The sequence below is a fragment of the Heptranchias perlo genome, chromosome 1 (genome assembly GCF_035084215.1).
Source record: "Heptranchias perlo isolate sHepPer1 chromosome 1, sHepPer1.hap1, whole genome shotgun sequence".
NCBI classification, from domain to species: domain Eukaryota; kingdom Metazoa; phylum Chordata; class Chondrichthyes; order Hexanchiformes; family Hexanchidae; genus Heptranchias; species Heptranchias perlo.
The window spans coordinates 107,611,617-107,635,359 of NC_090325.1; the positions used below are offsets into that span (position 1 = coordinate 107,611,617).

At 45.3% G+C, this 23,743-nt stretch overlaps 1 protein-coding gene across 2 annotated transcripts in view; it reads right to left on the reverse strand.

Moving 5' to 3' along the window:
* The window catches only part of LOC137324733 (uncharacterized), a 134,635-nt gene that overhangs the window by 35,710 nt on the left and 75,182 nt on the right, over nt 1-23,743 (reverse strand). For both annotated transcript variants that reach the window (XM_067989398.1, XM_067989390.1), the window contains 5 exons: nt 23,510-23,629; nt 12,164-12,258; nt 11,565-11,670; nt 11,354-11,476; nt 5,740-5,832 (listed from right to left, as the gene is read on the reverse strand). In XM_067989398.1, coding sequence (XP_067845499.1) covers nt 5,740-5,832; nt 11,354-11,476; nt 11,565-11,670; nt 12,164-12,258; nt 23,510-23,629 — 537 coding nt within the window. The remainder of the gene's footprint in view (nt 1-5,739; nt 5,833-11,353; nt 11,477-11,564; nt 11,671-12,163; nt 12,259-23,509; nt 23,630-23,743) is intronic.

Here is a 23,743-nt window from a genome sequence, read left to right on the forward strand (position 1 = left end):
ACAGTGTTCAGTTCCATTAGCAACCCATCAAATAACGAAGCAGTCTGAGCCCGCATACAACAAGACCTGGACAACCTCCAGGCTTGGGCTCATAAGTGGCAAGCGCCAGACAAGTGCCAGGCAATGACCATCTTCAACAAGAGAGAGTCTAACCACCTCCCCATGACATTCAATGGCATTACCATCGCCAAATCCCCCACCATCAACATCCATTGACCAGAAACTTAACTGGACCAGGCTGGGTATTCTGCGGTGAGTGACGCACCTCCTGACTCCCCAAAGCCTTTCCACCATCTACAAGACACAAGTCAGGAGTGTGATGGAATACTCACCACTTGCTTGGATGAGTGCAGTTCCAACAACACTCAAGAAGCTCGACACCATCCAGGACAAAGCAGCCCGCTTGATCGGCACCCCATCCACCACCCTAAACATTCATTCCCTTCACCACCGGCGCACAGTGGCTGCAGTGTGTACCATCCACAGAATGCACTGCAGCAACTTGACAAGGCTTCTTCGGCATCACCTCCCAAACCCCTAGAAGAACAAGAGCAGCAGGCACATGGGAACAACACCACCTGCATGTTCCCCTCCAAGTCACACACCATCCCGACTTGGAAATATATCGCCGTTCCTTCATCGTCGCTGGGTCAAAATCCTGGAGCTCCCTTCCTAACAGCACTGTGGGAGAACCTTCACCACACGGACTGCAGCGGTTCAAGAAGGCGGCTCACCATCACCTTCTCAAGGGCAATTAGGGATGGGCAACAAATGCCGGCCTCGCCAGCGAGGCCCACATCCCATGAACGAATAAAAAAAAAAAATCCCCTCACGCGTGGCTCATGACTCCGGTCAGCAACCCACAAACACGTGCATAGCAGGCCTACAATGATAGCTGCCACACCAAACATGGAGTCGTACACTATAGGCCTCCTAGAACAATGCTTCCACTGCCTTTTTTTTGTTCGTTCATGGGATGTGGGCGTCACTGGCAAGGCCAGCATTTATTGCCCATCCCTAATGGTGGTAAGCCGCCTTCTTGAACCGCTGCAGTCCACGTGGTGAAGGTTCTCCCACAGTGCTGTTAGGAAGGGAGTTCCAGGATTTTGACCCAGTGACGATGAAGGAACGGCAATATATTTCCAAGTTGGGATGGTGTGTGACTTGGAGGGGAACGTGCAGGTGGTATTGTTCCCATGTGCCTGCTGCTCTTGTCCTTCTAGGTAGTAGAGGTCGCAGGTTTGGGAGGTGCTGTCGAAGAAGCCTTGGCGAGTTGCTGCAGTGCATCCTGTGGATGGTACACACTGCAGCCACTGTGCGCCGGTGGTGAAGGGAATGAATGCTTAGGGTGGTGGATGGGGTGCAAATCAAGCGGGTTGCTTTGTCCTGGATGGTGTCGAGCTTCTTGAGTGTTGTTGGAGCTGCACTCATCCAAGCAAGTGGTGAGTATTCCATCACACTCCTGACTTGTGCCTTGTAGATGGTGGAAAGGCTTTTGGGAGTCAGGAGGTGAGTCACTCGCCACAGAATACCCAGCCTCTGACCTGCTCTTGTAGCCACAGTATTTATATGGCTAGTCCAGTTAAGTTTCTGGTCAATGGTGACCCCCAGGATGTTGATGGTGGGGGATTCGGCGATGGTAATGCCATTGAATGTCAAGGGGAGGTAGTTAGACTCTCTCTTGTTGGAGATGGTCATTGCCCGGCACTTGTCTGGCACGAATGTTACTTGCCACTTGTCAGCCCAAGCCTGGATGTTGTCCAGATATTGCTGCATGCGGGCAAGGACCGCTTCATTATTTGAGGGATTGCGAATTGAACTGAACACTGTGCAATCATCAGCGAACATCCCCATTTCTGACCTTATGATGGAGGGAAGGTCATTGATGAAGCAGCTGAAGAGGGTTGGGCCTAGGACACTGCCTTGAGGAGCTTGGAGTGTGACTTGGAGGGGAACGTGCAGGTGGTGTTGTTCCCATGTGCCTGCTGCCCTTGTGCTTCTAGGTGGTAGAGGTCGCGGGTTTAGGAGCTGCTGTCGAAGAAGCCTTGGCGAGTTGCTGCAATGCATCCTGTGGATGGTACACACTGTAGCCACAGTGCGTCGGTGGTGAAGGGAGTGAATGTTTAGGGTGGTGGATGGCGTGCCAATCAAGTGGGCTGCTTTGTCCTGGATGGTGTCGAGCTTCTTGAGTGTTGTTGGAGCTGCACTCATCCAGGCAAGTGAACAGTATTCCATCACACTCCTGATTTGTGCCTTGTAGATGGTGGAAAGGCTTTGGGGAGTCAGGAGTTGAGTCACTCGCCACATAATACCCAGCCTCTGACCTGCTCTTGTAGCCACAGTATTTATATGGCTAGTCCAGTTAAGTTTCTGGTCAATGGTGACCCCCAGGATGTTGATGGTGGGGGATTCGGCGATGGTAATGCCATTGAATGTCAAGGGGAGGTAGTTAGACTCTCTCTTGTTGGAGATGGTCATTGCCCGGCACTTGTCTGGCACGAATGTTACTTGCCACTTGTCAGCCCAAGCCTGGATGTTATCCAGATATTGCTGCATGCGGGCAAGGACCGCTTCATTATTTGAGGGATTGCGAATTGAACTGAACACTGTGCAATCATCAGCGAACATCCCCATTTCTGACCTTATGATGGAGGGAAGGTCATTGATGAAGCAGCTGAAGAGGGTTGGGCCTAGGACACTGCCTTGAGGAGCTTGGAGTGTGACTTGGAGGGGAACGTGCAGGTGGTGTTGTTCCCATGTGCCTGCTGCCCTTGTGCTTCTAGGTGGTAGAGGTCGCGGGTTTAGGAGCTGCTGTCGAAGAAGCCTTGGCGAGTTGCTGCAATGCATCCTGTGGATGGTACACACTGTAGCCACAGTGCGTCGGTGGTGAAGGGAGTGAATGTTTAGGGTGGTGGATGGCGTGCCAATCAAGTGGGCTGCTTTGTCCTGGATGGTGTCGAGCTTCTTGAGTGTTGTTGGAGCTGCACTCATCCAGGCAAGTGAACAGTATTCCATCACACTCCTGATTTGTGCCTTGTAGATGGTGGAAAGGCTTTGGGGAGTCAGGAGTTGAGTCACTCGCCACATAATACCCAGCCTCTGACCTGCTCTTATTGCCACAGTATTTATATGGCTGGTCCAGTTTAGTTTCTGGTCAATGGTGACCCCCAGGATGTTGATGGTGGGGGATTCGGCGATGGTAATGCCGTTGAATGTCAAGGGGAGGTGGTTAGACCCTCTCTTGTTGGAGATGGTCATTGCCTGACACTTGTCTGGTACGAATGTTACTTGCCACTTATCAGCCCAAGCCTGGATAGCCCGAGTCGTCCAGTAGCCAGTCTTTAATTTGCTTAGTCGGGTGAAAGATAGCTGGCACGTTGGACTGCCGCATAACGAAGGCATCATGACTGCTCCCAGGGTAGCGGGCATCGACCTCCATGATTCGATGTGTGTGGTCGCACACCAACTGCACGTTCAGGGAATGGATGCCCATTAGGTTGATGAAGACGACCGATTTAATATGCGGGGCACGCAGGGCAACGTGTGTGCAGTCAATGGCACCCTGCACCATGGGGAAGCCAGCAATGCGAGCAAACCCTACTGCTCACTGGTGTTGCACATGTCGCCAGCAGAGGCCTTGAATGATCCTGAGCCGCGGTTACCTTGATGGCCACAAGCAATGCTGTCCTTGCCGTGCTCTGAGGCTGCTGTTGTGGCCGCACCAGTTGACAGATCTCCGTCACAGCCTCCTTCGTGAACCTCAGCCACCGGATGCAATGCTCCTCGCTCATGTTGAATTGGCCCCGGAAGGCCCTCATTGGATATGGCCTCCTGCTCAGTGCCCTGTGCCTCCTCTTCCTCCCTCACCTCGCAGCTTGACCTGCTATGCGTGGTCTCTCTGCATGCACCCAATCATGCTCAGCTCCCAGTGGGAGCCCTAGCAGACCACCCATGGTTGCCAAGAATGTTGTTCCGAAGCGTAAGGCAGTACCTGCCAAACCACCCTCAAATGTACTGTCGCAACTCTCAGTAAATATAGGTCGCTTCAAAAAACTCTTCATTTTTCCACCAGCAGCCAGAAGCAATAATCCAGCAACTTACCAGCAACACCAGCATGGTCCCATTACATAGAGCTGGTGGGGGAGTCCTCGAGGCCATCTAAGACATGTTCAGGTGTGCATGGTTAAGATTGTCCGTTGAATTGAGCGATAGGTCCCAAAATGGTGTTTATCTCTTTCAATCAGCGTTGCACACTGATTTTATGCATTTTCTCCCTACTTTAAATACCGGCGTTCGGTATTTGCACACACGCTAATATCTTTACCAAGATGGCATCACGCTGCATGCGCAGCAAAGGTGCCATCTTGGCACCTTGGGAGGCCACGTGGCACCGAAACAACGGGCGCTACATGATCCAATTTCTAGCCCAATAATTCTTATTTTCTGAATAATGTACATCTGCGTTAAGAATTAATATGGATGTAATCCAAAATACTTTTACGATAGGGTTTGTGAAGCCCCTTTAAGTAACAAATGATACAAAAATGGGGAAAAAGGTTAACGGACAAAACTGTGCATCGAGGAAGACAGAAGTCTTCAGAAACTACAGGATCTTTTTATTTCACAAATGCTGACTAGGTCAATATATGTCTCATCACATTAGGTTAGTAATGTAAGAAAAAGTTGGTAAAGCTTGTAAAATTTGTCGTAATGTATATGTAACTTATTAAATAAAACTTAAATAGATTATTGCCAAAAAATTCATTCCTTTTCCAGGAATAGAGGAGCCAGAAATTGGGTTTCTGCACCTTACTGATTCCCATGTGAGCTTCGACTCTGCCAATTTGCACCGAAGCTCTCTAGTCTTAGGTAAATAGGGCACGTCTCTCTAGGGAGAGAAGGTACACTCCCTGTTGGGCAAACAGAAACTCTACCTATGATTTTACAGTAGCTTGGTTACACCTCCAAACTTCTTTCACAAGTTATGTATCCGGAAAACATTCACTGCTTTGGTGCGTATTCCATCTTTCTAAGGATGTATCTATGACCAGAGAGTACTGGGGTACCTGTATCATATTGTTCATGTATTGCCACCATTGGGAGCCTCTACTACAAGTCCTGATCTTCACTCACCCTTTTCCACAACAGAATTAGCTTCCCACCATACTGTCATCATCTAAAAACATCGGCACACCAGGCTCCAAAATCTCAACAGCATTTTAAAATGTAGCATTCTTACTGGGGAAAAGTAAAGTTTACTTGTTATTTCCCAACAATATTACAAAGTTGTACTTTATTGAAAGAATTGCTTAAAAATGTGGCCTTCTGTCACATACACCCATTAACTTAAGAATATAAGAGGATGGCTTTGGAATTCCTGACCCATGCACAGAGGGCACATTGGGAAACTGCTTATACCCAGTCCGTGATTTTCTGTCCATTAATTTTAATAGACAGAAGATCTCGGGCCTGGGGTGTGCAATGTCACGATTTGAGCTTTGGCATGCGCAGGGAGCACATAAATGGAAAATCTACCCATAATTTTACAGCCATGAAGGGCTGGATTTTCCTGAGCCCACCTCTACAGGTTTGAGATGGGACTTACACCAGCCACCATGACCCCGCTATGATCCCAGTCCTGTTTCGTGGACTGTACATTTATGCGCATTTGATTTCTTTGGCAATTTTCAGAATCGTGACATCAAAACAAACTTAGATTACAATGTAAAGCATAAATACCTTATACTCCTCCATTATTTTTCTAGTTTTACCCAAGAAATTTGTGAAGTCAGGCATCTTGAGGCATCCAAATGCAATATCATACAGCTTTACCTGTAAAGACATGAAAGAAATCACATGTACGATTGTTTTTTACTCATAATTGAAAGTTTTATCTTTCGTGTATGTCTGTAACATCACACCTTTCAAAGGAATCACTGCTAAAGTGAGGCTTCAGGGGTGTCAAATAATCACTTATCTGTTAATTACCAATCAAATACCTGATTGATTAAATCTGAATTAATCAAAATTAGCCAAATTACCAATGAGGAAGAATTAAACAGCAGAAAATAATCATATCTCTCCATTATTTTTAAAGCCATCATTCACCAACCAGCATGCATCACAAAAGTGACCAATCAAATCGCTCAAATCATTTCTTCATCCTGTTGTTGGACATGAATTTTCCTTTTTCACTCAGGATAGGCTATAGAGCTAGAAATAACATGTAAAACAAAACAAACCAATAAAAATCCCCTCGTTTAAAAAGAACAAAACTTAGGCAATAAATTGTTTATTTAATGCTAGAAATGCCTGCAGAAACATTTCTCCACATTGGTCTGCCCTAATGTTTGGAGGCTGGAGCTTGAATTAAATTTTTTACCTCGTTCTTGGATGCTGGGGATGACTGGGTACTATGGTCAAACTTCATGTGTGTGTATGTGAGAGACATATCATATAAACGTACAAACATACGAATTAAGAGCTGGAGTAGGCCATTCGAGCCTGCTTTGCCATTTTATAAGATCATGGTTGATCTGATTGTGACCTCAACCCTACTTTCCCGGCTACCTACTATAACCTTTGACTCCCTTGTTAATCAGGAATCTATCTAACTCAGCCTTAAAAATATTCAATGACCCTGCCTCCACCGCTCTCTGGGGAAGGGAGTTCCACAGACTCACGACCCTCTGAGAGGGTCATGGGAGTTGTAGTTTTAACTGTGCTCATGTGGAACTGAAGTATGTAGAGTGCACTAAGACAACCCATTTCACATGATCAATAAAAAGCAAAAATTCCACTGTGCCATTCTGGTGCTCACAGGGAGTGCATATTGCAATATTGCACACCCCCAACCTGCGATTTTGCATCTATTACAGTTAATCAATGAAAAACTGCAGACTGGGAGTGCACTATTTTGTGTTATGCATCCAGGCACATGCCAGGAGTAGCACAGCAGAACTTTTACCCATAAATAAAAAAAACAGCAGAGTACATAATAGCCCCCGTTGATAAATTCTGTACATGTGAGAGAAAGTGATGCATCATAGGAGCTGTAGTTTTCACCCTGCTTCTGTGGAAATACAATACTGAGAGTGTGTCATGGTAGTCCGTGTCACTTGGCAATTATAAGGAATCTTACGACACCAGGTTATAGTCCAACAATTTTATTTTAAAATCACAAGCTTTCGGAGATTATCTCCTTCGTCAGGTGAGTAGTGAATGAGAGGTTCTCAAATCGCATATCTTATATTAGGCTGGGACACCATCACACCAATCAAAGGTGTCGTTGGTGTTCAGACAGGTTAGCCACGGAAAACAGTAGGTACCAGTGTGCTGAATACACATTGTGTCAAATTACACAGACAGAGAGAAAGAGACCCGAAAGGCAGAGAGAGAGAGAGAGAGAATTTCCAGTTGTATTAAAAACAGATAACTTTTTTTTCCTTGCTGGTGGGGTTACGTGTAGCGTGACATGAACCCAAGATCCCGGTTGAGGCCGTCCTCATGGGTGCGGAACTTGGCTATCAATTTCTGCTCGACGATTTTGCGTTGTCGTGTGTCTCGAAGGCCGCCTTGGAGAACGCTTACCCGAAGATCGGTGGCTGAATGTCCTTGACTGCTAAAGTGTTCCCCGACTGGGAGGGAACCCTCCTGTCTGGCGATTGTTGCGCGGTGTCCGTTCATCCGTTGTCGCAGTGTCTGCATGGTCTCGCCAATGTACCATGCTCCAGGGCATGGTACATTGGCGAGACCATGCAGACACTGCGACAACGGATGAACGGACACCGCGCAACAATCGCCAGACAGGAGGGTTCCCTCCCAGTCGGGGAACACGTTAGCAGTCAAGGACATTCAGCCACCGATCTTCGGGTAAGCGTTCTCCAAGGCGGCCTTCGAGACACACGACAACGCAAAATCGTCGAGCAGAAATTGATAGCCAAGTTCCGCACCCATGAGGACGGCCTCAACCGGGATCTTGGGTTCATGTCACGCTACACGTAACCCCACCAGCAAGGGAAAAAAAGTTATCTGTTTTTAATACAACTGGAAATTCTCTCTCTCTCTCTGCCTTTCGGGTCTCTTTCTCTCTGTCTGTGTAATTTGACACAATGTGTATTCAGCATACTGGGACCTACTGTTTTCCGTGGCTAACCTGTCTGAACACCAACGACACCTTTGATTGGTGTGATGGTGTCCCAGCCTAATATAAGATATGCGATTTGAGAACCTCTCATTCACTCGCTCACCTGACGAAGGAGATAATTTCTGAAAGCTTGTGATTTTAAAATAAAATTGTTGGACTATAACCTGGTGTTGTAAGATTCCTTACATTTGTCCACCCCAGTCCATCACCGGCATCTCCATTACTTGGCAATTAGGCAGAAAAGCTAAAAATAACAAATGTAAAGTGTGAGTGGTGAGGAAAAAAAACATCAAAAATGGAAAAAATTTCACATTTTTCAACACTTTATCTCGTTTCAGTCTCCTTGTCAGACATCCAGTCTTGGATGAGTCTTAACTACCTCCAGCTAAACATTGAGAAGTTAAGCCATTGACTTTAGCTCCCATCCCAAACTTCCCTCTCCGGCCACTTGGAGTAATCAAGTCTGGAAGTGATGAAAGCATGTATGAGGGTTTCAACAGAAGATGAGATGAGGTAGGTGAAGAGGTGGCCGATGCTCTGGACATGGTCTTTGTGATGGAAACGATATGAGGTTCAAAGCTCAGCTCGGGGTCCTGTTTGCCTCCCATCCTCCACCCCCCATAAACTGCAGCTCATCTAAATCTCTGCTGCTCATATCCTAACCTGCACCAAGTCCTGCTCACCTATCTCCCAAATACTTGCTGACCTGCACTGCCTCCCGGTTCCCCAAAACCTTACATTTAAAATTATTGTCCTTGATATTAAATCACTCCTTGAACCTCCCTGTATTCTCCTCTAACTACACTACTTCCTCCAACACTCCATTCCTCTGACATCAGCCTCTTGTACAACCATCCTTCCCTCCCTTTGCCCAGCCATTGTAACGTCTACTGCATCGGTGCACCTGTCTAGAATTCTCCAACTAAACCCCTCTACCTCTCCATCTCCCTGATCCCTTTTAAAGCCTTCCTTAAAACTTTGCCCCCTCCTAAATCTCCTTTGACTCGGTGCCTGTTTTCCTCACACCTCTGTGAAGCATCATAGAATGTTTTTATATGTTAACGGTGCTTTATAAATGTTGAATAAAAATTGCTAGTTTAGTAAGGGACCTGCTTTAAAATAGATTTTTCTGAATTATTATTTTCTTTGTGGGTCCAGGCTAAGATCCCAGCCTGGACCCTCACATGGGCCACTGGCTGTTGCTGAGCTACACCTGGCCAGGTGTACCGTCACTCAACTTACGTTGGGTCCCTTTGAAAGTTAGAGACGCAGGAAGCCCAACGTAAGAAAGCCCCACTCCAAACCTATCCCTGTACTGCATTGACGGCCAAGTTTGGGGTGGACTAAGTCTCCATCCTCAAAAGGCCAATTGGGAACTCCATTGCATATCTGGGTCCTGGCATAAATTGCAGCCCTTCTGGTGGACTCCTGCTAAAGTTATGGTGGGAGTGCACCGGCAGGACCTTGGACTTTCAGGCACCATTTGCCTGTTCTAAGTATTGCCGCATCATGTCACAAGTATTGCCTTAACTTCACAGTAATAATAATGTGCTACCTGTTGGTCCATGTGCTCTGTTCAGGGGTGCAGGGTCCACATGTCCAGTTGCTGGCACATCCCAGGAGCAAGAGGCAGAGCAGTGAGAGAACTGATGCTCCCCACACATGTTAACAGCACAGAATCATCTCATTCATTGAGAGCACTTTAGCAAACTAAGTGAAGGAGACAGTAAGCACAATGAGGTGGTTAATGGTTTCCTGGTTTAGAGCTGCTGGAACCGGTGGGTATCTGCAATCCACTTTCACTCCATGCAGGAGAAACTGCCACACTACAGGAGAAGCTGGAACAGAACAGGAGGGAGGAGGTCCTGCCACTCTTCAAACACTGATATTGATGGAAGAGGCCGCCATCAAAGTAACTGACAGACAAAGGGCATGCAGCATCGGAGAAGTCGAGGTGGCTGCACACACAGAGCAAGGTATTTGGGCAACTTCCCTTCCTTTTCTCTTTCTACTTAACACTCTCACTTACACAATCAGCATGGCAGCCTGGTGGTGCGTCACACTGCCACTCATTTTCTGGTGCTTACTCTTGTCATTACTTCCTAATCCTGTGCCTCCCCCCTTTTTCTAGGTCCATCAGATGACTCAGGTGTTCCAGTCACAGACTGAGGAGAAGAACCCTCGAGGAGATTCACGGTCACTTGCTCTTACCATTCCAAGCACCAGCACGGAAATCAGCACCCCGCATGATTTAGGTAGTGAGTTAGAGGGGTCTGTACTGGGTGATTCCCAAGTATAAGTGAGCAGAAGCAGGTGGAAATGCCAAGGAAAGAGCTCACCACAATGCCAGCTCACTGAAGACGACAGAGATGCAGACTTTAAGGGCCCATCCTTTAAAAGAAAGATGATTTCTCTGCACCAACAATTTTTCAATGCATTGGACTGCCTGCCAAGGAGCTTCGACAATGTCGGGGAGTGTGGAGGAGTCCACTACCAACTTGTGTGGAGTTCTGGTGCACGGTACCGATATTCTGCAGTCGACCATGGAGCATGTGGTCACCTCAATGGATGCTGCAACTGAGTCTGTGACCCCAGTAATTAGATTTCTCAGAGATCCTCATTCTGGGGCCATCCAGGCTCGATTCATCCACCTCCTCCGCCTTGGATACACTTGGAGACCTAATTGATAGAGGCCGCATTTGGATCACAGATGTCCTAAATTCTGCTCTCCCGCAGATCAGCAGAAGTGCCGAGCCGCAGCACTGTAGCAGAGGCAGTCGCGCAATGGGAATTTGTGATTTCTTTGTATGTAATTCTCATTGCTATGCCCTCTTCGGGTGCAGCCACCAGAAAAGCCATTGGGTAATTTTGGGAGTAATGCTATACAAATGCTGGACAAAAATAGAAAATTAGTGCCCAGTTTTTCTGTGCAGAGGACCTGTTTTTCTGATGATATTTGAGTGCTAGACACAGGAAATTCCACGCTACTGTCTCATTTTATAAGCTTTTCATGCTGGTAAAAAGGCTTTATTATACATTGATATAATCTATAGTCTCCACTCATTCAAGTGCCTCAATTTCATTTAAATGGTTATGAACAGCAATAATCATTACAATTATGAAGGTTCCGCAGTATGACAGAGGTATTGTTATATTCCCAAAAATACAGGAAAAAGTCATCAAACTGAAACAGTGACTGTTACATACCTTGTATGCAGGATGTCTGCCATTAAAATGTGGGTTGAATATACCCATTCTGTTGATGAGCGATTTATTACTGTTCCATTGTTCCACAGCTTTTTCCGCTGCTTCTTCCAGTAAGGGTTTAATCTGCAACAAAGATTATCAGGCACATTGTTGAAGTAAATATTACTTCCTCCGAACTCTACTTTTTTCCTGCATTTTCTTCCACACCTACCGTGTTTAAAATAAGCTGATCTCTTGCTTTCATCAGTTTTTTTAATGTGAACCTCAAGGCTTCGTCATGGTCTTTAGTGGCAGAGGCTAAAAGTATTTCCATTGACCTGAGTAAAATTAAAATTTTAATAAGATTTATAAATATCGAGTTGGTTTTGAAATTAAGAATAAAGGATGTGTCTGTAGTGGGCAGAGTGGCAGAGATTCCTGGAGCGCACTCATGCCAGGATCAAAGGACTTCTGTTCGGGGCCAAGGATCTGAGGTAGGATAAAGAAGTAAAATAATTTTCCACTTTTGCGCTCCTAGTGCAAAGCAGCGCACACTGAGAGCGCATATTGGAACACTGGAGTAGATGATCATCTACCCAGTTCACAGCACGCCAGATTTTCAGTCCATGAACTTAAATGGAAAATTTACCCTTAAAGGATGAATCAAGCCATATGGGCTGAAAGACCCTTTTTCTCCTTCATTCCAATGTTCTTTGGCAGTGAAACAAAAGGAAAAAATTATTGGTCTTATGTGCATTTACCTCACTTTGCCAATATTCCTCTAGCTGAATGAAAATTTAGAATATTGTACCTATTTCAATGGGTACTTACTCTTTGTTACGCAAAACCTTTTGCATTTTTTCCACATCACTTCTTTTCCCAAACTGATCCGCTCTATCTTCCAGTTGGCAAAGCAGCTCTTTAACCTAGATTATATGAAATTCAAATTCTGTGTTTAGATATATTTTGTCAATTTTTTAATATACACTGGACCTCCACAAAACATGGTGGAAACTCAGTGAGAAACATGGAATACATAGTTAACTCTATGGGGCAGATTTTACAGTGCCAATCCCCGTACAACTAGAGCACTAATCGGAATATTGCACAAGAAGATTTGTGTGCCAGCTTTGTGGATCACCTGATTTTCAGTCCATTGAAAATAGTGGGTGGAAAATTGAACAGGCCACAAAGCTGGCATACTAACCTTTTCACACAATATTCCTGTCCCGATGCACAAAGATCTGCACTGGATGCGTTGGATGTAAAATCTGTCCCCATAAGTGACAAAACCGCACAATTTCTGAGAAATTAAGTCATTTAAAGATCTGGGGGAGGTGGGACCTGTACAAGCCGGACGGGTTGCACCTCAACAGGGCCAGGACCAATGTCCTTGCAGGGAGGTTTGCTAGTGCTGTTGGGGAGGGTTTAAACTAACTTGGCAGGAGGATGGGAACCTGAGAGAAGATTCAGAAGGGAGAGTAACAAAGCTGGAAGTGGAAGGCAGAAAAGTTGTAAGTGAAATTGGAAGGCAGCGGAGACAAAGACCAGCAGCAAATAAGGTCAAAATAGGAAAAAATGTTAAAAAGACAAAATTATAGGCACTTTATCTGAATGCAAGCATCATTCGCAACAAGGTAGATGAGTTGAGGCACAAATAGAAGTAAATGGGGACGATCTAATTACCATTACTGAGACGTGGCTGCAGGGTGACCAAGGCTGGGAACTGAATATTCAAGGATATTCGACATTTAGGAAGGACAGACAAAAAGGAAAAGGAGGTGGAGTAGCACTGTTAGTAAAGGATGAGATCAGTACAATAGTGAGAAAGAATCTTGGCTCAGAAGATCAAGATGTAGATTCAGTTTGGGTGGAGCGAAGAAACAGCAAGGGGCAGAAAACATTGGTGGAAGTTGTTGATAGGACACCAAACCAGTAGTGGTAATTTAGGGCACGGTATAAAGTAGGAAATTATAAGTGCATGTAACATGGGTAATACAGTAATCTTGGGGGACTTTAATTTACATATAGATTGGGCAAACCAAATTAGCACTTATTCTATGAAGGACGAATTCCTGGAATGTATACAAGACGGTTTTCTAGATCAATATGTTGAGGAACCAACGAGGGAACAGGCTATTTTGGTTTCAGTATTGTGCAATGAGAAAGTGTTAATTAATAATCTTGTTGTAAAGGAGCCCTTAGGGAAGAGTGACCATACTATGAAAGAATTCTTCATTAAGTTTGAAAGTGATGTAGTTCAATTCAAAACTAGGGTCTTAAATCTAAACAGAGGAAACGACGAAGGTATGAGGCACAAGTTGGCTGTGGTTGATTGGGGAATGACATTAAAAGGTATGACGGAAGACAGGCAATGGCTAACATTTAAAGAATTAATACATAATTTGCAACAAATATATATTCCTTTAAGGCACAAAAACCCAACAGGAAAAGTGGTCCAACCGTGGATAACAAGAGAAATTAAAGATAGTATTAAATCAAAGGAAGGGGCATATTAAGTTGCAAGAAAAAGCATTAAGCCTGAGGATTGGGAGCACATGAGTATTCAGCAAAGGAGGACCAAGAAATTGATAAAGAAAGGGAAAATAGAATATGAGAATAAACTAGCGAGAAACATAAAAACGCTCTGTAAAAGCTCCCATAGGTATGTTTTTTTTTTATTCGTTCATGTGATGTGGGCATCGCTGGCGAGGCCAGCATTTATTGCCCATTCCTAATTGCCCTTGAGAAGGTGATGGTGAGCCGCCTTCTTGAACCGCTGCAGTCCGTGTGGTGAAGGTTCTCCCACAGTGCTGTCAGGAAGGGAGGTCCAGGATTTTGACCCAGCGACGATGAAGGAATGGCAACATATTTCCAAGTCGGGATGATGTGTGACTTGGAGGGAAACGTGCAGGTGGTGTTATTCCCATGTGCCTGCTGAACTTGTCCTCCATGAGGGTTTGTCATGGTTGTTACTTCTATTGAATTTCAGAACAACTCACATCACACATTATATTGGCACCACTACTGCCATGTCTTCGCGAATCCTGTCCGGTTTGTGCAATAATGCCCGCTCCTGGGTATCACTATGAAGACCCACCACTGATGCCACACATTGTGTCACTGCAGAGTGGGTGTAGGTGTATTTGCAGGGCTCTTCTGCGCAGACGACTGAGAGACACCGGCGATGTCCCCGGTTGCACCCTGGAAGGCTGTGGAGGAGAAGTTCGGGAGGGCAGTGGTGACTTTGACAGCGACAGGTAGGAAGATGGTGCACGGGCCAGCCAGGAGCAGCTCGGCATGAAAGAGGCTGCAGATGTCCACAGCTACATGTCGAGTGACTCTGAGCCTCCGTGTGTACTGTTGCTTAGAGAGGTCCAGGAGGCTGAGCCTCGGTCTGTGGAACCTGTGGCGAGGGTAGTGCCCTCTGCGACGCATCTCTCTCTGCAGTAGCCCTCCCTCCTGCTGTACAGGTGGATGTGTCACAGCACTCTGTTGTGGAGCTCCACATGTCAGAGGTGGACGGCGTGGATGGCGAGGCTGGTGATGCTGTTCGCCCTCCGAGGAGGTCATGACTGCAGCTACGGCGGCCCCCATCCGCAAGATGTACATCTGAGGGGGTCCGCAAGGTAGGTACATGTCTCCGGACCCCGGGGTAAGTGTGCAGGTTGGTGACTTTGACTGTCAGGAGGAGGGTGGTGGAGGCCAAACTTTGTCCCAAGTGACAGAGTGGCCTCCTGCAATGGGTGAGGGTCTCCCCCCCCCCCCCCACCGTCAAATGGACCTTTGCAGCTGCCACAGGCTGACAGCTGCAACACGTCCATTCGATCTGGGAGTGTTTCCCCCAGTGTGGGAAACAGTCCCGGGTTGATCCAAAATCACACACAGTCCCTTAATCAGGTCAGTTAATGACCTGGAAAAGCTAAATAAATACTCTCAAGTGGCATCCCGCTGGCTTTAATTGCCTGCGGGATTCCCACCAGCGGGGGCTGCGCGCGCACGCCGGCGCGTCAGCGGGGAACCCGGAAGTGGGCGGGATCGAGACGGGATCCGGTCGGGATCCTGGATTTTGCAATTTTCGAGGCCCCCCCGCCGAGAACGCACCCGCTAGCGGGTGCTAAAATCGGGCCCTTTGTGTCTGTCTTCATGGAAGAAGACACAAAAAAACCTCCCAGAAATACTAGAGAACCAAGTGACTGGTGAGAATGAGGAACCTAAAGAAATTAGTATCAGTAAAAAAATAATACTAGAGAAATTAATGGGAGTGAAAGTCGATAAATCCCAAGTACCTGATGATCTACATCCCAGGGTTTTGAAAGAGGTGGCTATAGAGATAATGGATACATTGGTTGTCATTTTCCAAAATTCTATAGATTCTGGAATGGTTCCTGCAGAGTCCTGAAGGACATGGCTGCCAGACTGGGCCTGCGGCAGGTGGTGAGCGAACCAACACGAGGGAAAAACTTACTTGACCTCGTCCTCACCAATCTACCTGTTGCAAATGCATCTGTCCGTGACAGTATCGGTAGGAGTGACCACCGCACAGTCCTCGTGGAGACGAAGTCCCGTCTTCGCACTGAGGATACCATCCAACGTGTTGTGTGGCAACATGGGATAGATTCAGAACAGATCTAGCAGCTCACAACTGGGCATCCATGAGGCGATGTGGGCCATCAGCAGCAGCAGAATTGTATTCCAGCACAATCTGTAACCTCATGGCCCGGCATATTCCTCACTCTACCATTACAAACAAGCCAGGGGATCAACCTTGGTTCAATGAGGAGTGTAGAAGAACATGCCAGGAGCAGCACCAGGCATACCTAAAAATGAGGTGCCAACCTGGTGAAGCTACAACTCAGGACTACATGCATGCTAAATAGCAGAAGCAACATGCTATAGACTGAGCTAAGTGATTCCACAACCAACGGATCAGATCAACGCTCTGCAGTCCTGCCACATCCAGTCATGAATGGTGGTGGACAATTAAACAACTAACGGGAGGAGGAGGCTCAGTAAACATCCCCATCCTCAATGATGGCGCAGTCCAGCATGTGAGTGCAAAAGACAAGGCTAAAGCGTTTGCAACCATCTTCAGCCAGAAGTGCCGAGTGGATGATCCATCTTGGCCTCCTCCCGCTATCCCCACCATCACAGAAGCCAGTCTTCAGCCAATTCGATTCACTCCACGTGATATCAAGAAATGGCTGAGTGCACTGGATGCAGCAAAGGCTATGGGCCCCGACAACATCCCGGCTGTAGCGCTGAAGACTTGTGCTCCAGAACTAGCTGCGCCTCTAGCCAAGCTGTTCCCGTACAGCTACAACACTGGCATCTACCCGGCAATGTGGAAAATTGCCCAGGTATGTCCTGTCCACAAAAAGCCGGACAAATCCAATCTAGCCAATTACTGCCCCATCAGTCTATTCTCAATCATCAGCAAAGTGATGGAAGGTGTCGTCGACAGTGCTATCAAGTGGCACTTACTCACCAATAGCCTGCTCACCGATGCTCAGTTTGGGTTCCGCCAGGACCACTCGGCTCCAGACCTCATTACAGCTTTGTCCAAACATGGACAAAAGAGCTGAATTCCAGACATGAGGTGAGAGTGACTGCCCTTGACATCAAGGCAGCATTTGACCGAGTGTGGCACCAAGGAGCCCTAGTAAAATTGAAGTCAATGGGAATCAGGGGCAAAACTCTCCAGTGACTGGAGTCATACCTCGCACAAAGGAAGATGGTAGTAGTTGTAGGAGGTCAATCATCTCAGCCCCAGGACATTGCTGCAGGAGTTCCTCAGAGCAGTGTCCTCGGCCCAACCATCTTCAGCTGCTTCATCAATGACCTTCCTTCCATCATAAGGTCAGAAATGGGGATGTTTGCTGATGATTGCACAGTGTTCAGTTCCATTCGCAATCCCTCAAATAATGAAGCGGTCCGAGCCTGCATGCAGCAAGACCTGGACAACATCCAGGCTTGGGCTCATAAGTGGCAAGCAACATTCGTGCCAGACAAGTGCCATCTCCAACAAGAGAGAGTCTAACCACCTCCCCTTGACATTCAATGGCATTACTATTGCCGAATCCCCCACCATCAACATCCTGGGGGTCACCATTGACCAGAAACTTAACTGGACCAGCCATATAAATACTGTGGCTACAAGAGCAGGTCAGAGGCTGGGTATTCTGTGGCGAGTGTCTCACCTCCTCACTCCCCAAAGCCTTTCCACCATCTGCAAGGCACAAGTCAGGAGTGTGATGGAATACTCTCCACTTGCCTGGATGAGTGCAGCTCCAACAACACTCAAGAAGCTCGACACCTTCCAGGACAAAGCAGCCCGCTTGATTGGCACCCCATCCATCACCCTAAACATTCACTCCCTTCACCACAAGTGCACCGTGGCTGCAGTCTGTACCATCCACAGGATTCACTGCAGCAACTCGACAAGGCTTCTTCGGCAGCACCTCCCAAACCCGCGACCTCCACCACCTAGAAGGACAAGGGCAGCAGGCACATGGGATCAACACCACCTGCACGTTCCCCTCCAAGTCACACACCACCCCGACTTGGAAATATATCGCCGTTCCTTCATCGCCGCTGGGTCAAAATCCTGGAACTCCCTTCCTAACAGCACTGTGGGAGAACCTTCACCATACGGACTGCAGCGGTTCAAGAAGGCGGCTCACCACCACCTTGAGGGATGATCTGATCAAGGTGCTTAAAATGTTAAAACGATTTGATAATGTAGACACAGAGAAACTGTCGCCTCTGGTGGGGCAATCAAGAATGAAGGACATAATCATAAAATGAGAGCTAGGCCATTTACGATGGAAATTAAGAAGCACTTTTTCACACAAAGGGTAGTAGAAATCTGGAATTCTCTGCCCCAAAAGACTGTGGATGCTGGGACAATTGGAGTTTTCAAGACTGAGATAGATAGATTTTTATTTGGTAAGTGTATCAAGGGATATGGAGCAAAGAGTTGAGGTGCAGATCTCAAGGGCAATTAGGGATGGGCAATAAATGCTGGCCTCGCCAGCGACGCCCACATCCCATGAACGAATTTAAAAAAAAGATTGGAGGATGGCAAATGTAACCCCACTATTTAAGAAAGGAGGGAGAGAGAAAACAGGGAACTGCAGACCTGTTTGCCTGACATCAAGTAGGAAAAATGCTAGAATCTATTATAAAGGATGTGATAACAGGACACTTCGAAAATAATAATAGGATTTGGCAGAGTCAACATGGATTTATGAAAGGGAAGTCACGTTTGACAAACCTATTGGAGTTCTTTGAGGATGTAACTAGTATAATAGATAAGGAGTAACCAATGGATGTGGAGTATTTGGATTTTCAGAAGGCTTTCGATAAGGTCCCATACAGGAGGTTGGTGAACAAAGTTAGAGCACATGGAATTGGGGGTAATACACTGGCATGGATTGAGAATTGGTTAACAGACAGAAAACAGAGAGTAGGAATAAACGGGTCTTTTTCAGGTTGGCAGATTGTGACTAGTGGGGTACCGCAGGGATCGATGTTTGGGCCCTAGCTACTCACAATCTATATCAATGATGTGGATGAGGGGACCAAATGTAATATTTCCAAGTTTGCTGATGACACAAAACTAGTTGGGAACGTGAGTTGCAAAGAGGCTTCAAGGGGATATAGACAGGCTAAGTGAGTGGGCAAGAACATGGCAGATGGAATATAATATGGAAAAATGTGGAGTTATCCACTTTGGTCGGAAAAACAGAAATGCAGAGTTTTTTTAAATGGTGAGATTGGAAAATGTTGATGTTCAAAGGGACCTGGGTGTCCTCGTACATGAGTCACTGAAAGCTAACATGCAGGTGCAGCAAGCAATTAGGAAGGCAAATGATATGTTGGCCTTTATTAAAAGAGGATTTGAGTACAGGAGTCAAGATGTCTTACTGCAATTGTATAGGGCTTTGGTGAGACCACACCTAGAGTATTGTGTACAATTTTGGTCTCCTTACCTAAGAAAGGATATACTTGCCATAGAGGGAGTGCAACGAAGGTTCACCAGACTGATTCCTGGGATGGCGGGATTGTCGTATGAGGAGAGATTGAGTAGACTAGGCCTGTATTCTCGAGAGTTTAGAAGAATGAGAGGTGATCTCATTGAAACATACAAAATTCTTACAGGACTCGACAGGGTAGATGCAGGGAGGATGTTTCCCCTGGCTGGGGATTCTAGAACCAGGGGTCATAGTCTCAGAATAAGGAGTGGGCCATTTAGGACTGAGATGAGGAGGAATTTCTTCACTCAGAGGGTGGTGAATCTTTAGAATTCTCTACCCCAGAGGGCTGTGGAGGCTCAGTCATTGAATACATTCAAAACAGAGATTGACAGATTTCTAGATATTGAAGACATCAAGGGATATGGGGATAGTGCAGGAAAATGGCTTTGAGGTAGAAGAGCTGCCATGATCTTGTTGAATGGCGGAGCAGATTCGAGGGGCCGGATGGCCTACTTCTGCTCCTATTTCTTATGTTCTTGTCTTCCTCCAGTTACTTGCACTAACAAACTGGTGTGCCAGCATACTGCAACATAGAGTAGTAAGATTGCCATTTTATAGCTTTACCTCTCTATGTGAGTTCCCAATCTCAGCTAGGTGAACAAGTTCAATAAGGAACTTTTCCACAGGCTAAATAAAGGAAACACAACCCTATCACTGCACCATTTATTTTTGAAACAGATAAATTATGCTTGCACCAATTTGGAGCTTGGAATTGCCACTTGCTGTAGGTTTCCATAGCAGCTAGGTGTGGAAAGAAAGGGGAATTGTTTAAATCTAGTCAAACATTTTTACTGCTGGTTCTCCTGACATTGCTTAGTGAAATATCTCTTCCTCTGCAAGCTGTATTCATCAGTCAGTCATTAACACAGCCAAACACTGTCAGAAAAGACCCTGCAATAGTCAGCCCATAAAACGCACGAACAGCAAAATCTAGTCCACGAATACATAATATTATCTTTAACATTAAAAAATAGAATGCACTAATTCTACCGTGTGAACTGGAGCCTATTCATACCAATAAATAATATTATTAAACCAATTAGAAAAATCGGGAAATTGCACCCAAAATTGTGCTGGTTAGGTTACTGTTCAAGTTTCCTCTAAAATGTATTTGCATAATCACAAACATAAAATCTTCCATGAACCAGCACAATCAGGCAGCGTAATAAAACGTAATGGTTTATTTTTTTTTCTTTGCATTAAAAAATATTCATTCATGTATTTAGGAGTGGTAGCCTGATGCAGTTTTATTAATACAGCTGAAAAATAAGAGTGTCTAGTCATCCACCTGTGAGTAACCTGATTTTAAATCACTGAAAATGACTTTAAAAACTATACTGAACCATTTACTAGTTTCATTAGTGTGCACTAGTCAGTTTCTTAGTAAATTAAATATTTTTTGTTATGTGAAAACTTTTAAAACGTGCTTACTGGTGCCTGTGCGCTTAAGAAAATGAGTGCAATTTGAAGCGCCTTCCCGAACCAGCCCAATCGGTGGAAACTCGCAATGTCGACCTGGGGACGTGGCCAGATTTGTGGGCGGAGCCTGATCCGGGCAAATTGAATCTTAAACCAGCGGAAAAGATCGCGGAAAACCCTAAAGTAAGTGGTTTTGGACGTAACTCACTTACGTTAAAAATTCCCCGTTCTTTTGCGCTGATTCAGCCGATTCCGCTGATATTAATGGCGTAAAGCAGACAAACATTGGCCTTGTGATTTTATAAAGTGCGACTGACTTAATCTGATAACCCAAGATGACAAGCACTTTGGTTCCAAGTTAGCCTCAACATTAAGCCATGTGCAGCCCCACCTCCTTTTAGTATCATAGTATCATTCAGCACAGAAGAAGGCCATTCGGCCCATCGTGCCTGTGACGGCTCTTTGAAAGAGCTATCCAATTAGTCCCACTCCCCTGCTCTTTCCCTTCAAGTATATATCCAATTCCCCTTTGAAAGTTAGTATTGAATCTGCTTCCACCATCCTTTCAGGCAGTGCAGTCCAGATCATTACAACTCGCTGTGTAAAAAAATGTTTCCTCATGTCGCCTCTGGCTCTTTTGCCAATCACCTTATATCTGTGTCCTCCGGTTACCGACGCTTCTGCCACTGGAAACAGTTTTTCCTTATTTACTCTATCAAAACCTTTCATGATTTTGAACACCTCTATCAAATCTCCTCTTAATCTTCTCTGCTCTAAGGACAACAACTGCAGCTTCTCCAGTCTTTCCACATAACTGAAGTCCCTCATCCCTGGTACCATTCTAGTAAATCTCTTCTGCACCCTCTCTAAGGCCTTGGCATCCTTTCTAAAGTGTGGTGCCCAGAATTGAACACGATACTCCAGCTGAGGCCTAACCAATATTTTATACAGGTTTAGCATAACTTCCTTGCTTTTGTACTCTATGCCTCTATTTATAAAGCCAAGGACCCCATATGCTTGTTTAACGGCCTTCTCAACTTGTCCTGCCAAATTCAAAGATTTGTGTACATACACCTTTAGGTCTCTCTGTTCCTGCACTCCCTTTAAAATTGTACCATTTAGTTTATTTTGCCTCTCCTCAATCTTCCTACCAAAATGTATCACTTCACACTTCTCTGCATTAAATTTCATCTGCCATGGGTTTGCCCATTTCACCAGTCTGTCTATGTCCTCCTGAAGTCTGTTACTATTCTCCAGATTGTTTACTACATTTCCGAGTTTCACGTCATCTGCAAACTTTGAGATTATACCCTGTGTACCCAAGTCCAGGTCATTAATATATATCAAAAAGAGCAGTGGTCCTAATACCGACCCCTGGGGAACACCACAGTATACTTCCCTCCAGTCTCAAAAACAATCGTTTACCACTACTCTCTGCATTCTGTCCCTTAGCCCATTTTGTAACCACACTGCCATTGTCCCTTTAATCCCATGGGCTTTAATTTTGTTAACAAGTCTATTATGTGCTACTTTATCATGTGTATTACTTTCAGGTAATTCTACTACGTGTGAAGCTTGAACAAATGAGGAAGAATATTAGATTAGATATAAATGTGGTCGTCATTATTCTTCGAATGTGGTTCAGCTTTCACAAACAAAACTTACACCCTGACTGTCCATAGTTAGTTTCTATTCCAGTCCTCTAGATATATTCTACAGAAAAGCCTGAACCTGTGAACAATACAAATCACGATTGGTACCACCACCATTTTCAGCATTCGTTAAGGCACATGGAAATGTAGCAGGACAGGTAGAGAAGGTGATTAATAAGGCATATGGGATACTTTCCTTTATTAGCCGAGGCATAGAATATAAGAGCAGGGAGGTTATGCTAGAACTGTATAAAACATTGGTTAGGCCACAGCTTGAGTACTGCATACAGTTCTGGTCACCACGTTACAGGAAAGATGTGATTGCACGAGAGGGTACAGAAGAGATTTACGAGGATGTTGCCAGGGCTGGAGAATTTTAGCTATGAGAAAAGATTGGATAGGCTGGGGTTGTTTTCTTTGGAACAAAGGAGGCTGAGGGGTGATTTAATTGAGGTATATAAAATTATGATGGGACTGGATACAGTGGGGATAGGAAGGATAGCAGAGGGGTCAGTGACCGGGGGCATAAATTTAAAGTAATTGGTAGAAGGATTAGAGGGGATCTGAGGATAATTTTTTTCACCCAGAGAGTGGTGGGGGTCTGGAACTCACTGCCTGAAAGGGTGGTAGAGGCAGAAACCCTCAACTCATTTAAAAAGTACTTGGATGAGCACCTGAAATGCCGTAACCTACATGGCTACGGGCCAAGTGCTGGAAAGTGGGATTAAGCTGGATAGCTCTTTTTCAGTTGGCACAGCACAATGGGCTGAATGACCTCCTTCTGTGACATAACTTTCTATGATTCTATGGAGGTTAAGCTACAATTGCTGAGTTTAAATACCTTCAATGCTTTGTCCAACAGCTATTGACATGGTTTAATTTCACATCTAGTCTCAGAAATACTAAAAAAAATTGTGTTTGAAAGCATTTTTAAAACTTATAATCAAAAACAAAAAAGTTTATACACTCAGTATCTGAAATGCATTTTTGAAGTTGTCTTTACATGGAGCAAAAATAATAATATGAACTTATATTTCAAACAAAATATTTCATTAAAATAGACTCACCTCCATCACTGAAGATTTTGCACGGTTGAACGCAAAATGGTCAATTTCCTCTAAAAAGCTTTGAATGCCAGTACGTTTCAGGCAATTCTCATGTTTCCTCATTACTTCAGTTGGATTTCCCTTAAAAACCAAAGGAAGAGAAAAACAAATGAAGAACATGTTGAATATTAGATGGTTTATCATAGGTATGATCTTCTGCATTACTTCATTATATTCATCTCCATATAGAGTAGA